At 41.7% G+C, this 16,090-nt stretch overlaps 3 protein-coding genes across 6 annotated transcripts; all 3 read right to left on the bottom strand.

The window, feature by feature from the left end:
• Positions 1 to 3,003: 3,003 nt before the first annotated feature.
• On the bottom strand, positions 3,004 to 5,375 carry LOC146253346 (heme-binding protein 2-like). The gene is made up of 7 exons (XM_084677853.1): positions 5,230 to 5,375; positions 4,830 to 4,889; positions 4,234 to 4,318; positions 3,987 to 4,107; positions 3,754 to 3,893; positions 3,504 to 3,667; positions 3,004 to 3,376 (listed from the first exon to the last, which is right to left on the bottom strand). Coding segments are annotated over exons 1-7 (666 nt in total). The 5' UTR covers positions 5,232 to 5,375; the 3' UTR covers positions 3,004 to 3,282.
• Positions 5,376 to 5,787: 412 nt separating this feature from the next.
• On the bottom strand, positions 5,788 to 10,624 carry LOC146253347 (heme-binding protein 2-like). Of its 2 annotated transcripts, XR_014731773.1 has the most exons (8): positions 10,320 to 10,624; positions 10,004 to 10,063; positions 9,621 to 9,702; positions 9,345 to 9,465; positions 9,084 to 9,223; positions 8,523 to 8,686; positions 8,229 to 8,384; positions 5,788 to 6,082 (listed from the first exon to the last, which is right to left on the bottom strand). XR_014731773.1 is itself a non-coding variant. In XM_084677896.1 (7 exons), coding segments are annotated over exons 1-7 (663 nt in total). In that variant the 5' UTR covers positions 10,322 to 10,623; the 3' UTR covers positions 7,864 to 8,290. The 2 variants fall into 2 exon arrangements, 1 of the variants encoding a protein (XP_084534022.1); XM_084677896.1 differs by lacking the exon at positions 5,788 to 6,082 and having other exon boundaries at positions 7,864 to 8,384; positions 10,320 to 10,623.
• A 1,036-nt stretch (positions 10,625 to 11,660) lies between these two features.
• Positions 11,661 to 15,781, bottom strand: shfl (shiftless antiviral inhibitor of ribosomal frameshifting). Of its 3 annotated transcripts, XM_084678382.1 has the most exons (9): positions 15,623 to 15,781; positions 15,106 to 15,241; positions 14,943 to 14,992; positions 14,708 to 14,773; positions 14,383 to 14,424; positions 14,078 to 14,233; positions 13,799 to 13,902; positions 13,561 to 13,718; positions 11,661 to 12,778 (listed from the first exon to the last, which is right to left on the bottom strand). In XM_084678382.1, the coding sequence occupies exons 1-9, from the start codon at positions 15,638 to 15,640 to the stop codon at positions 12,543 to 12,545; spliced, it is 966 nt and encodes a 321-aa protein (XP_084534508.1). In that variant the 5' UTR covers positions 15,641 to 15,781; the 3' UTR covers positions 11,661 to 12,542. The 3 variants fall into 3 exon arrangements, with proteins under 3 accessions (XP_084534508.1, XP_084534510.1, XP_084534509.1); XM_084678384.1 differs by lacking the exon at positions 14,078 to 14,233; XM_084678383.1 differs by lacking the exon at positions 15,623 to 15,781 and having other exon boundaries at positions 14,698 to 14,773; positions 15,106 to 15,239.
• Positions 15,782 to 16,090: the final 309 nt, after the last annotated feature.

The following is a 16,090-nucleotide window of genomic DNA, read 5'->3' on the forward strand; positions in this document are numbered from 1 at the left end:
ATGTACACCTACTATCTCATATTTGTATCTATCTCTGTCTATCTAGCTCTGGCAATCTACCTGTATCTCTGGTTCTGTCATTGAATGTAGTGTCCTTAAATAGGCCTATGTCTCCTCTTTATAACATACGAATATTAGTGATGTCTGATGTCTTGTAAGCGTTAGAAATAAACGCCGTTTGTCTCAGCTGCTCGACACTTCGACTCTGATCACGTGGTTTTTGGCCATTTGAAGCTACGCTCGACACGTTTGTATCGGTACAAATTGTTTCGAAAGGTCGATACCGCTTCGTGAGCACGGTATCGAGCGTAACATCACTAGAGCAAAGACGAATATGAATAAATCATGTCTGATATAGCCACAATATGGTCGTTATATTGTTATAACTTGTCAACTTATGTCAACACACAACGATGGCGTTAACAATAAGTTAGTAATAGTAAACAACACTCATAATCATTGTAATAGGTAGGCTATAGGCTTAATTTAGCTTGCTTTGCAAAGCTAGAACAACGACGGAGCAAGATAGCTATAAGTTTACAGTTTATTTACCCGACACAATACAGCAGTCAAACAATAAACACGAAGCAAAAAGAACAACGTATAGGCCCTGTACGTATAATACTACAGTACTAATAGTATTGATCTTCGTAACGTTCACATGTAGGCTATCTGCTTCTTGATCGGACTTGTACCACATTCTGACGGTTTTCTGCTATGCCTTAGCTTCAGCTCACAAGCTCGCGACTGGTTGTCGCAAAGTATGACGTATATAGCTAGTTGCAAGCATGCACGAGTTTCGGAGCAATAATCCTTTTTTTCTACTGAATTTTTGCTTCCAACTAATGTAAGATACATGTCATCTGTATTTTTATTTATTTTGTATTTTATATTATTTTGCTGATATTGTCTAGTTGCTGTTGTATTATGGTTGATGTGATGAGCACGTGTCTGTATAATATCTTGTTTTTTATATTGCAATAATTAAAATAAACACATTAAAACAAAAAGAGTTTCGGAGCAAGGAACAAGCTTCTGCGCAAGACCGGACGAGTCGGTCTGGAAAGATGGCGCGGCCCATTTTGCGCTCTCGCTTGCCTCACTGCGCCATTGAGCACTTTTCATAGAAATGAATGGGGACGCCATCTTGGAAGACAGAAGTAGCTGTCTCTAGTTATATTAACTCTATGCTTGGGTTACAAAAGTAACACTGGTCCCTCCTTCAAACTTATAACACGTGCGCTTAAAAGGGGCAATTGACTGCAAAACCGATTTTACCTTTTCATAGTTGAATAACGACAGTTCGGTGGGTAAAATGAACATACCGTGAATATCAAAGTCCATTGACACCTCTTTCCTATTCAAATCTCAAAAAGAAAAAATTTGGCTGTAAAGCGCTAGCTTTTCAACAAAGCTACCGGTCTGGCGGTCCACTCAATCATTGATTTGCTCTGAATATTTCACCCAAGACAGTTTTGACAACCTTGGACAATTGCAAGCAGGATTTGCTAGGAAGCTGAACCTGGAAAGAGGTGCTGTTCCGACCGTATGCTCATTGCAACCGCAAGCTTCAAGGACAGTTAGGCCTATGATGTTGTGCTAACAGTTATTAGCAATGCTAAAGTTTCCTGTATATAGCATACCAGGTAAAATGCTAAATAAGTTTCTACACACATCAAATGACTCTAGCTAGACTAGCTGTAGTCAGCATTAGAAGGGAATTGCTTCCGAAAAATAGCCAGAAAACGAACAGCAGACTGGCTTATTGCTAACGCCTGTCTAGATAGCTAATCTATTTGAAAGAACTGGAGAAAAAGGCAGGTGCTTGATACAGGATACGTTAGCATTGCTAGTAACTGTTACTAGTAACACCTAGCCTGTAGGCATGTAAACAAGTTTAGCTTGCTAACGGCGCAAGAGCATAGGTAGAATGTGCGATAATTTAGGGGGAGGGGGAGAGGGAGAGAGAGATGGGGGGAGAGAGAATATAGGGAGGGAGGCCTGCTGGTATCCTAAATAGACATACAGGCTGTGAAATCAGTACAGTAATAACCAGTCATCCTGGAACATCACTGATAAGATAAGAGCTCACTGTTGACAGCAGTCCATTACTACAACTCCCATTCTCACACTCGTAGAACTGGAGCAAAGCAACCCAGATATTTACTGAATGTAACAACAAATGGATTCACCTCAACAAAAATGAGTCCTACAGGTATCAAATCACTGTACACTTAACCAATACTTAAAGTTATTCACTTGGTGACCAGAATATTTATAGATTAAGAGAATATAGGGACACCACATTTGCCTTATCTTATCTTTCACTCTATGTCAACCCACAGATGGAACCAGATAATGCCACACCCATCAGCTGTCCTAAGTACAGGTAGTCTCAATTAGGAGCTCACTGACGCCTAAGCAGATAAAGCAGTCCAAGGGTGATTGGTTATATCACTCGCTCGTCATCAGACTAGATGTGCATTATGGGATTCATGAACGGCTAGACCTCTTCCATTCTATTGCATGTGATGATAATTACATTGAATGATATTGAAAGGAAAGGTGAAGTACTTAAGTAACTTAAAGAACGTTTGTTCAGATTTCTGGATACGTATATGTATCACAGCACAAGTTTGTGTTGGAGCGATGCCTTGTACTGCCATCTGGTGGCATAACCCAAAACTTGGCACTTGAAAAAATAACTGTGGAAATTATTTGGGAAAAAGTATCTTTCTCCACATAATTACATAGTACTCTGGCCACTAACTCTGGCCCACTGTGTAAGTGGGATGGAAATGACTGATAAGGATTTGGTTAATAAAAGTAATGAATACATGTACTAAAGTGATCCCAAGTAAACAGATGACTCCCCTTTAACCACTCAACTGATTTTGAATGTTGACGTGAAGCTGAAGACAGTTTTAGTCCCAGTGTTCATTCTCTGTCTCAGAAAGAACATTGGCATCCAAACATGGAAAATCACCAATGAGACAACAAAGATGAAAAGAAAAGTCATATTTAAAATACATCATGTTATTATCATCCTGGTCATGTTCATACACAACACTGTATACAGTTGACTACATTTGGGCAATCACACCCCAAAACTCCATGAAGTCATGCTAATACTTATTTTATTGGACGTAATTGGATACGTGACATTTTCGTTTTACGTGATGTGATAAACGTGTCGTTCCTTTTCAGGTGCTTCATATTTTCATGCTGGTAACACGTTTCTACGAAAGAATCTCCAAACTGCTTGATCTCTTAGGACTGTGATCAAGAGGAGGGTGTGGTCTCAGGAGATGAGCACACTGGTTCTCCTTCAGCCACATACCAGACCTCATTGTGCCTGTTCAACATTTTCCTTGGGCTGTAACACATACACACACACACACACACACACACATATGTAAACACACACAAAATACACAAAAACAAAATGTTACAGTATCAAGTAGAACTAATAGGAGGACATTTTGACAAGAACGTTTCCTCACCTGTCATATCCCACAGCGTAATGATAGTTTTTGTCGTAAGTAGCCCCGACATTGTCCAGCTTTGTCGACAGAAGGTGAGAGTGGAGCTTGTCTGACACAAACAACATCCACCCCCCATAGCTCCTCACATAAACTTTCATGTCCGCCATGTCTGTGAAGAACACCTGCAGGAGGAATGATTCAAAAATCAATGGAGTCAGTCGGGGGAGAACATATAAACAACAAAACACTAAGTGATCTCTGCTTCTACCGTTTCATCAGTTGGTTTGGGAGGAGCACTTTGGTGGGCAGATGGCAGCAGGAAACTCATGGTGTAGGTGGTCGGATCCCACAAATTGCCTGTCTCTTCTGTTTTGATAAGCACTGGACCTGTCATGTCAATTTCTATACCTGTTGGGGGGAAAAAATCATGTTAAGACAATACTTGTTTTGGATACACAGATATTAAAATTGGGTTACATACATGCACACACACACACACACCAGCCTCATTTGAGCCAGTGATGTATTTGAAGAGTCTTCCAAAGGCTGTTGCCATTGCGACTTCCATAATGTAGGATTTCTGCTCTGTTGTCACCCATTTGGCGGATTCATAGTGACGCACCTGGAAGACAATCACAAACACTGTCCCTCGGTGATTGGTACAAATAGTGTACAGCACAAGAGTGGGTTCAGAGGAAATGCACTGAATACAAGGACTTCCTAATTCCGACTGTAGCAGCAGGCTCACCTCATAGCCGTCACCCTCACAAACCAGATCGTACAGAAGACATTCTTTAGTCTCAGTACAGAAGCTTGTCGGTTGATCTGAGTTCCTGAAAAGACATTTGCAAAACAGATTGGCTTTTAAGGATTATTATTTCTCAATAGACTCAAACTGTATACAACCCACACGTGTCCATATTGCTAAAGCCAAGATTGGTAATGTTTTTGAGAAGCATTTTTTGTCATACTTGTTGAAATGAACTTTGGATGCTGATAGCAATCAATAAATCAAATGTTATGACATTCAAATAAAATAAATATGGTATATGTGGCGGTTGCAGGACTGTAATTAACACCACCAATCCTTGCGTTTGGACCAAATGCAGTGCGTTCATGTGTTCTGGGGGAGTGGCTTTGAAGGGAGTTGGTGAGATATTTGGGGTTGGATACTTTCAAACTCAAGCCAAAATGTTGCAAGTTTTGCTAAACATACCTACCCTGCCTTTAAACTACACAATTTAAGTGATATAATCACAGAAAAGGTAAAGTGATACACGTCCCTTGGTTGAGTGATATAATCACAGTGATCCTTATGTTTGCTGATGGTAAGTTACAATTTACCCAATTTTGGCTTCTACTGTCAACACCAGCAGCAAGCCAGCCAACCCTGCAAGAAAGACCCTGACACCATATACAGTGTCAGGCACATACAGGCACACGCAACACAAACAATGACACACACACACACAATCATGCACAGAGACAATTCACCATTAGTACATCAACAGACTGAATCAATACCAAATGCCACACTGTAAGGATATTTACTATAACTAAGGCGTTATTGTAAAAACAAGGTTATACACTACCAAATGTAGTTATATTTATTATTACTTCACTGTGATCACCACAAAGAGCTTCAGATGTATTATCAGTTATGGAAACATTATCCCTCATTTAACAATAGCTCTACACAAACCAAAACATTTGATACAAAGATTCAACTCTCATTTCTACTCACATTTTTATCAAGAATGCAGTTGTGTTTGTCCAAACAGTCAAAAGTGTGCAATTCTTCAAGAAAGTGTACAGAATGGATGGAGCAGAGACACTATTTAAATGACTTGGGTTACAAAAGTAACACTGGTCCCTCCTCCAAACTTATAACACATGCCCTTAACAAGTGACCGCCTTTGAGGAGCAGAATCAAAGGGGGATCTATGAGTTTTTTTTGTGCAAAGTTGAATTATGTGTCATGGTCAGTTTTAGTCGGCAATCCTGCAGAGCTGGGCGAGAGAATGTGGAACAAGTTTAGTCACGTGTGTGAGACAGCTCTTTCGTAAGAGAATATTTTCACCTTTAGAACAAACTACCCAAGGGTCTGTTTGCATTGTGACCTCACTACAAAGTGAACCCTTTAACATTATATTAATATTCATCTTCCTTCCATATCACTCAGTACCAAAAGAGAGAAGAACTTGAGGCAAGTTTAGACTGTTTAGATACTGCATAGTAATCAAACCTTCATTGTTGGATAATGTCAATTTAGGATAAGGATAAGAATATTTTTATTGTCATTACAAAGCATGGTACCATGGTACATGGTGCTGGAACGAAATTAGGTACTGAGGTTAAAACCATTCACAAATAAACAACTAAATTACTCATAATAAATAAATACAATAAATACAGATAACCAATCATACACACACAGATACATACAAAACAACTGAGAAATTAGCAGCATAGTAATACAATGCAGTGTAACTTTTAGGACAAAAGTTCAGTTTGTCCGTTCTGGAAAAAGTCTGACAGTTTCTGGGAAGAAGCTGTTCTTTAACCTGGTTGTTCTGGTTCTGATGCTGCGCAGCCTCCTGCCTGAGGGGAGAGGGACAAATAGTCTATTGGCGGGGTGGAAAAATAGTGTTTTTGAGTGATAACCACAAACATGGCTGGATTCAAAGTCTAACATGATAACAACATTGAACCCGACTTTCATGTTGTGTGGACAGCTGCACCCCTTCTTGAGCTCAGTGGGAGATCAGCCTAACTTGGATGGTTGAGCTTCAGTGGAAAAACCTTGAATGATCTTTTCTCTCATGTAAACCCATGAGACCCATTCAGTGCTTTTGGCACAAATCTCAGGTCAAGATATGTCCTGTATGGTGTATGCTGCTTTAAATGACCTATGTCCTGGGCTCACACATGGATTATTTCATCACAGAAAGGTCAGCACAAACGACTGGCTTTCAGACAGCACACTGTGCAAACACAGCAGGGAAACACAATAGCTCAACCAAGGATATTTGTAAATCCTTGAGTCTGGTAGGGTATGGCATTACTAATGCTTAAAATGAAACTCTGTGTCACAGCTGGACATAAAATGCATTCCTTGATTTACATCAGCAATATACTGCAACAACATCTTGGAGTGAGTCTTGATTCGGTCTTCCTTCTCTTTTCTCTCTCCCTTGCTAGTATCAGTTGAATAAAAAAGATTCTGCGGATCGTTTTTCACACACATTTTTGCTTGGAGACAATGTAAAACTTTCATCCCATTTCACTAAGGGAAATTCATCTTCTGTGGTTTCTCCATGTTCAGTAGCGATAAAGATTCACAAATGGAGGAGTTACGTGGTGTGCGAGGTTGGCCTTGCAAGCAAAATAATGCAGGACGGCATCGGGCAGAGTAAAACATTAGAAGAAGTGAAAACATGTTGGTCAAGGGTTGATAAAACGAAAACAAACAAATAGACCAAACACAACATCGGCTTAAACTTGGCATATGTCCTTGGTATGGACCTTGCAAAACGATTTGTCCTAGCTTCAGAGATTTGACGCATTTACTGTGGGGAGCACCCCTTCTCCCGTGCAGCTTTCTTAAAGTGGTAGTTCATCTCAGCATCATTTAGCAAACAAAACCTAAACATGAAAAGAACAGTAATAGCCCAGGTATTAAACAATGAAATGAGACTGCAACCACATGTTTCAACATGGCCTCCCCCTCTTTAGATTCTTTCTTGCAGCCTAGCCTATCATCTGGCTGGGAGAAGATACTGCTGTTACTAAGAGTGCCACAACATGATATACTTTTCTCTCACATGAATACTATTCCTTTGCTTTGAATCAGTTGTTACCCGTGTGCATGTGAAGGTTGAGATTCCTGCTCTGTCCCAAAGTCTCACTATACTGCACATGATTGAATTAACTGGGTCCATTGGTTAATTTGACCAAAGGACGGATTAAATGTATAAACAAAAGAATGAGAAAAGAAATGAATGAATAGAAGGTGGAGTTGTGGAGAGAGGCCCAGCTGACATCCAGTCGTGGCAGAAGGTACCGTGGAAACGGAGCTCTGATTTAGAACAGTAGCCTTTGTGATCAGCCGCAAGCATGAAAGTGTGACTTTGTCTTTGTGGATGAGTTGGTCATTGTCTCGTGGTTGTCCTCTTCCTGATGTGTTCTTGTGTCGGTTTCAGAATTTATTGGAAGTGAGAAAGGTACAGTTTATTCATTATAATAACCCTGGATTGATTGTGTATAGTTACAGGGGTGTATTAGTCTACAAAGACTATAGAAGTGAATCTGATAAACTGAAGGCTTTGGTTCGCGTGACAGACAGTACAGAAACAAACTTGAGCTGGGACTGTCGAAATAGTTAGAAAGATTTGAGATTTTATTTTCCTTCAGAGCAAAGTACACATAACTCCATTCAAAATTTTCAATCAGAATGCTGAAACAATTCTGAAACCTCATGTCTTGACTGTTTAACATACAGTTGATTTGACAACACATTTTAAAGTGCTGTCGTTGTGCTGTAGGCAATGACATTTACTTGTAATTCACTTGCACTACATTGCATCTACTCTACCCGAGCAGGAGGAGCAAAGAGTAAGATCATTTTGAGATAAAATGTGTGACATTCACATTAGACAAAATTGATTGATTAATGAAAAGTGTTTATCTAACATGGTTGTTTATATATTGGTTGGGGATAATATGCCACAGTATCAAGACTACTTGCCCAACACTGCTGTTGACAGTGTCCAAACTGACAGCTTGATCTGTTAAGGAGATGACGCTCAGGCGGAGGTTGGGTCCTCAGGAGCAGGGCACATTGGCTTCCCTTCAGCCACATACCAGACTTCATTGTGCCTGTTCATAATCTTCATTGGGCTGTAATACACACACACACACACACAAGCACACGAGCGCACCCACACAAATAATTACAGATACACATATACGACTTTAGCACTTGAAACGTGAAATGAATTTGAGGATCACATTTGGACAAACGTTTTACTTTCTCACCTGTCGTATCCCACAGCGTAGTGGAAGCCTTTGTTGTACGTGGCCCCGAGACTGTCTAGCTCTCTGGACAGGAGGCTGGACTGGATCTTGGATGACAGGGACATCATCCACCCACCGTAGCTCCTCACGTATACTTTCATGTCTGGCATGTCTGTGAAGAACACCTGGAGAGGACAGGAGTCATCCGGATCTCACAGTTACAACCCATACGTCTGCAGCAAGCGGATGATACTGTCTCAAACATGTCATCGACTGTCGTTAAGATGACAAAAGAAATCCAAAACCTAAACTGTTCCGAGTTTGCGGGATATTCATTTATGCTATGTTAATTCAATGGTATTATGGTCAACACTGCCTTAGCCAGTAAACAAACCAAGGGAAAGTCTGTTGCTTCTATTACACTGCACTTGATCTCATAATTTCCCCCTCATTCTTTATTCAGTGTGTTTAGGATGACAATAATCAATGAAACACAATGGAGACAAACCCGAGTCCTCTCCATCTGCAGCCTCTACCACTGAGTTATACCTATACCTATACCTAGGATACCACATCAGTTACCTTGTCATCGGTTGGTTTGGGAGGAGCACTCTGGTGGGCAGACGGCAGCAGGAAACTCATGGTGTAGGTGGTCACTTTCCACATACTCTGCTTTTCCTGCATTGTGATAATCACAGGAGCGGTCATGTCAATTTTCACACCTGTTGGGAAAGGAATCATGTCAAGACAATGTTGAACACGTTGGGTACATGTAGATCAGTATTGCGTGTGAAGATTGCGTTGATTGCGCTCATTTCTGCACACAGAAATGCACCCACGCACCAGCCTCATTGGACCCGTTGATGTATTTGAAGAGTCTTCTGAAGAGGGTTCCGAGGGCCATTTCCATAAAGTAGGAATCCTGCTCCGTTGTCACCCACTTGGTGGGTCCATAGTGACGCAGCTGGGGGACAATCACAAACACTCAGTGGTGAGCTGCGCTTGGGTGATGGGTACAGATACTGTCCAGCACAAGAGTGAGTTCAGTGTTTTGTTGAGTGGAAATGTATTTCCTACTTTGACAAAGTGACTTAATTTCTACTGTAGCACCAGACTCACTTCATAGCCGTCACTCTCACAAACCAGGTCATACAGAAGACATTCTTTAGTCTCAGTACAGAAGGCTGACTCAGAGGAGTCCCTGAAAAAAAACAAAGAAAAATCCAACTCAATGACATGAAAACTGCTAATAAGGTTAAGAATACAATGCAGGATTAAGCAAATCTCGTCAGAAGTGTGGTCCTGGGAGGTATTCCAGAAAGTAGTTTATGCGACATCACCGGGTAAATTAACTCTCCAGCTGACGCACAATGTTGCAGTAACTTACTGGCAATGTTGCTGCAATGCTAGGTGTCAGCTGTGGAGTTAACTCACCCGGGGTATGCCTCATAACCTGCTTTCTGGAATACCCACCTGGTGTGCACAAGTAAGTAACAGCTTACCCAACCCTGGCCTCTACTGTCAACACCAGCAGCAAGCCAGCCAACCCCGCAAGAAAAACCCTGACACACAAACACAATGAAGTTTAGTGTCATCACAGGAAACAGAATGAATCACTCATTTAACTAAATACTGATGTAAAACATAAAGGCTGTTGATTGCTTTCCCAAAAAGATTGCATTTCGGATATACAGTACTGTTTGCACTTTTTAGAGACATCATCCATCTTTTAACATTGTAAGAAAGTAAATCAAAACATTTCGTACAACGACAGCTTTAAAATATTTGAATCAACACTAAACTCAAGTTTCTACTTACATTTTGACGAAGATTGTTGTGTTTGTTAAAATAGTTAAATGTTTACAGTACCCTCGGAAGTGTTAGAATGGTTGGACTGGAGCCACTATTTAAATGATTTAGGTTATGAAAGTAACGTTGGCCCCTCCCCAAACCTGGGAGACACACCCTGAACAAATGACTATCTTACGAAACACGTCTTTGTGTACCAAGTTGAAAAATGTGATGGACAGTATGAGTAAACGATCCTGCAGAGCTGCGAGAAAGAGAGAGTGTGTGAAACAGGTTTGATCACGTGTACAAGTGAGGATGCTGTTTTGTAAGCAAAGTTTCACCTTTAGAACCAATCAGGTCTGTTTGTATTATAAATTCACTACAGACACAACTATTAACAATAATATCATCAAGATCTCAATGGCTGATGACCATCATTTTTCTGTTCCAGGGGAACCATGAAAGAAAATGTCTCTTATGTAAGCCTACAATCTGATGTTCAGTACCAGAACCACTAATCTTAAAGATCTTTAATTGGTCTCATCTGGTAGCCTACAAACTCTGGCCACTCACCCAACATCACAGAACTGTCAGCTACATCTACTGAAATCACATTCAGAAAACACACCAGGGAAACAGCAGTTTACCCAAAGATAATTATAAACCCCCAAATCTGGTCGGCTGTAAATTAAATCATGGTAGAAATTCAATTTTGTGTCACAGCTGGAGACAACAATGCCATGCCTTGATTTACATCAACAATTTACTGCAGGTTAGTTTCTTGAACTGTCATCTATGACAAATATTTTTCAGAGACATTTGGCATGTTCCCACAACACCATGCTTCACAGTATTGAATGTAATTTATCTTCAATGACTTCCTTGGGATTAGAGATTCTTCATTGTCTAGCAGTAACAAAGGATTCCCACCAAAGGACAACACTAAGAGGGTGTACACGTGAAGGTTCAATTTCATGCTTTGGATTACCACAGGTCTCACGATACATGTTCTAAAAAGGTTGTCATGCGTTGTTCTGGTGGTCCCTAGAGCTTAAATCCCTGTAAAGAATTCTGCTGTGAATAAAGGAACACGGAGCTCCACCACCACGCCCACAGGTGCCATGGAAACAGGGGCCTGATTTAGAACTTCAGAGACAATCTGATCAGCTGCGGTTATGAAAGTGTGATTTTGTGTCTGTTGATGACCTGGTCATCTTCACCTGGTTGTCCTCTTGCCGATGTTCATGTTTTGGTTTAATTTGGAAAAGTGAGACACACACTGTTTATGTATTGTATAGCCCTTGATTGCCAGTGTTTGGTTGCAGCTGCATACCATTCTATAAAGAAAAGAATTGGATACTTGACACGTTATGTCATTTACAACCAAAAAGAAAGCTTTTAATGAATGGTGTTAAGCTTTAAATTAAAATGAATGTGGAAAGAAACTTGAGCAGGGCTGACAGAATACAACTGGAACTGTTGAACATGTTCTTTCTGTGAGTGCAGGACTATGGGAAAATACAACACGATCCCACGAAAGATCATATTCATTCTCTCACATGACAATGTACTAAACAGTGTGTACCGAACAAAGCACGACTGTTGGTTGAACACAACGCTGATTTTAAACTTTGGGTGAGTGAGGCATTGTGAATAGTAAATGGACTACATTTATATAGCGCTTTTCTACCTTAGCGGCACTCAAAGCACTTTACAATGTTTGCCTCTCATTCAACCATTCATACTCTCACTCACACATACCGACTGCAGCGAGCTACCATGCAAAGCGCCGGCCTGCCCATCGGGAGCAACTTGGGGTTCAGAGTCTTGCTCAAGGAGGACCTAGGAGGAGTCGGGGATCGAACCGCCAACCTTGCGATTAACAGACCACCCTCTGTACCCACTGAGCCCACAGCCGCCCCGCATTGTGAAGACGTTCATATGAACCAGTTTAGATAAGCAGCAAAATGCAAAAAGAATCACTTAAGATAAAAGGGACAGTATTTCCCATCATTGGACAAAATTGATTGTCGAGTTTTCCTTTTGATTTGACAAAAAAGGAAAGACAGAGCCATACAAAATGGCTCTGTCACAGCAATCAAATGTTTCGGATTTTCAGCGTTGAGGTCAAAGGTTGAGAAGGAGATAGCATTCGTTTCCCTCGAACCACTTGAAACACGGGGCACCTCTGGGATCAATAAGAGATTGTGTTTTGGAGCGCGGCGAAGAAAAAGAACCCAAACGGCTGCTTCAGCTGCTGATGCTGCCACTGCCGTGAGAGCGGCCTCCTCGGCTCTCGTCGTCGCTCTCCTCCTTGATGTCGTCCATGATGAGGTCGTACAGGTTGTCCAGGCTGCCCTGGCTGAGACACGTATTGACCGTGGAGCCGGAACTGTCGTGGGAGGGGCTGGGGTTCACCACCCTGGGCTTCCTGTTGACCTGGCGACTGCGTGGGTGCACACACTCTGTCCCTGGGACATGGGGTTCTGGGGGAACAGGGAACAGGCCATCACTGATCAGGGCCGGGTTTCCCGGATTTCGTTAAGAAGCTCTTAACACTAACAGCTTCTTAAGAACGTTCGAAAAACACTCTAGAACGCTCTAAGAACATTCTTAAGAAGCTCTTAGCGTTAAGAGCTTCTTAACGAATCTGGGAAACCCGGCCAAGGCTGGTGGGAATTATGTCACCTCTTGGTGATTTTGTTTCAAATGTGTCTATGATGTCAACGAGTTTTAAAGTATGGGTTCACATGCTAAACGATGTTTTGCGTTTCGTGGTATGATTGTGGATGCATAAACAAACTACTGTAAAGCAATCCATTGTTTTCCATCCATGTGAGTGTGTACAGTATGTGCATGTTTGAATGTGTGTGCATAACCTTGCATGTGTATGTGTTGGGGTTGGGGTTATAGTCCTAACCCTACATTTATTTTGTTTTCATCTAAAGCTGCTTGACTATGCACCGTAAACCCCCAGTTCAGAATACTCATAACCTTTGTGGAAACAGATTACTATTTGGGTAATCCAACGCAATTTCTTAAAGTAACTAATAACTTAGACAGATCTATTCAATGAATAGTCTTTTTTTTCAGAATTTACTCAAGAGATTAGATGATTTAAATAGTTTGATGTCATCAGTTTCCTCAAACGTTTTGAGTAAACCCCTTATCAGGGTGTTGGGGGCTGGAGGGGGTTGGGTGTGGGTTACCCCTTACAGTGTAATCTTGTGAGTGTCTATGAGTCTATGTGTGTACGTGTGTGTGTAACCTTGTCTGTTGTAGCAGTCCTCAGCAAGGCAGCTGTGTGGGTTCCGTGTCTTGCCAGGCTCTCCTACCCTTCCCTGGAGTGGAGGCAGGATTTCAGACGGGATCACCAGAGACCTGCACCTGTAGCAAGGAGAGCCCAGATCCATGCGGCCAAATCCCCTGGGAGAGAAACAACATCTGGTAAACGATAGACGTACATGTGGAATAACCCGTGGGAACAGTCACGGGACAGCTTCTACCTGAAGACACGAGCGCAGACGAGGCAGTTGAACTGCCCGATACCCCACATCCTATTCTGAGGGACAGGGTCGTACTTCTGCTTGCACAGATGACATCGAGATACCTGGATGGATGACGAAGACCAAGATTGAAGAGTGAATCCATCAAATCATTTCACAAATAGTAGCCACTCACGAAACAGATGCTATATACAGATGCATGCCGTGGAACGCGGTCTAAAGTGCGAGCGTGTTACTGGGACTGAGCGGAGGGCAGTGAACGCAAGGTGAGTGCAATACCCTCTTCCTCAGGGGCACACGACGCCACCAGTCCTTGTCGCAGGCCTGACAGGCAAACTGGTGCACGGCAGAGGGGGTTAGGTTGCGCTGAGCGTTGTCAAACATGCGCTTGTTCTTCTCCGTGAGGGGCAGGACCTGTAAACGCTGGCCCAGTTCCTGGCCAGATTCAAAAGCACACACGTGATCTCCTTAGAGGTCGTTTTTTAATGTTCGATGGTGGTGTATTAAGGCGTTCTCGACGGCAAAGAAAATCTGTATAAATACTTGGGAAACATGGCCACGGATGATGGCCATGGATGACAAACCTTTATGTCCTCGTCCTCCTTCGTTCGTCTGTCAGCTCGGGTCTGAAGTTTACATATTTAGAATGAAATACAGTAGTGAACAACATTTCCCCTACCAGAGACATTTGTTGTATTTCAACTTTTCCCTTTCCCCCTTTGACAGATGTCATTATTGATGTGTGATTTTATTGGTAACACCTGTAGGTACTGTGTTTACTGTGTATTATGAAGTATCAGGCAAAAAAGTGAATTCCGATCTTAAATTATAAACACCGGGTGTCCCTGCTTGTGTTATACATTCCTTATATTCGCCTATATCCGCCTGTATCCGCCTACATTATCCAACCTGTGCAGGTGGCACCAGGGGCGAGGCTTGTTGTCGCTCCTCTGCAGTGAGCCGCTCCACGACATTCTGGGGGGGCCAATGAGGAGTCAGGTTGTGCCCAAACCACATGACAACGTTTAAACAAATTATGTAAACAGACATTGTCCTGATGCACCTACAAGTAAGACAACACACACTCACACACCTCAAACACACACACGCGCACACACACACACACACACACAGAATCAACCACCTTGACAGCCAGGTCTTTGTGTAGGCATCGTCTATCTTCATCATCCAGGTCTGCACAGACACAAAAACAAATGCAATATATCAAGAGACTGTCGGCCCCTTAAAAGTTACAAACATCACTGTGTTTGTAAAAAAAAGAATGTAAAATTATTGGAACAATGTACCTCGATCCTTCATCAGAATCACCTCCATGGCGACCATGTGATGGTTGTTAAGATATCGCCTCATTAGTATTGTTGCCTTGTCAATGGCAACCTTGCCATGGAACTTCTCTCTGAATCGCCTGACATTTTTTTCCAGCTTTGTTAACAAAACAGACAAGTTAGTTATGATTTGGCATTTGAAAATAATTAAGTAAATGTTTCACTCCAAGGATTCCACAGTACAGCGGCCAATTAGCGAGCGGGCATTTCCTATAATGTCTCTTTCTCTGCACCAGTAACCAAAGACAAAAAAAGTGTGTCCTATAACAATACCATATCTTATAGTTTTAATTCATAAACAACAATTTGATTGATAATTAATTTTGATAGTCGGCTCACAATAACGGTAAATTTATTATTTGCCCTACAACAGTACTACATTGGCTCAAAAGACGCGTCATGCGAGCAAAGTGACAGAATAAATAGTCGGGACTATCAAACATGATATAGACGCTAGAATTATAATTGTGTAGCCTACCTCAACCTCAACATTCATTGTATTTCCCTTTTTGAGATCGAAAGGCTGCTTATCGAATGTTTCAACACTAATAGCAATATTTGCGTTTCATGCAGTAGACTTTATTTTGACTCCTATTTCCTGTTATTGGTAGACTATTAACTTTCGTTTTGGTATCTACGGTGGCCCTAAAGTGCACGGATTGCTCTTTGCCACTAGAGGGAAATCATAACCAGGCATGATTGCAGCAACGCGAGTTTACACACAAACATACACACACGTACATTTATATCGTTTATTATTTCCTTGATTTACAGAAACACTATATCTGTTTTTCATTGTCTAGATATCAGGGTTTCTCTAAAACGAGACCCTGCTCTGCTGCTCGTCCGGTATACCAGCACACACAAACTGACCCGTAATCACGAGTATGCGTAATCCTGTCCTTTGCGCATTTGTCGGCAAGGGACTACAACTCCCGTACCCCAT

This window comes from Hypomesus nipponensis, chromosome 17, assembly GCF_054491055.1.
Source record: "Hypomesus nipponensis isolate SF chromosome 17, ASM5449105v1, whole genome shotgun sequence".
Lineage (NCBI taxonomy): Eukaryota > Metazoa > Chordata > Actinopteri > Osmeriformes > Osmeridae > Hypomesus > Hypomesus nipponensis.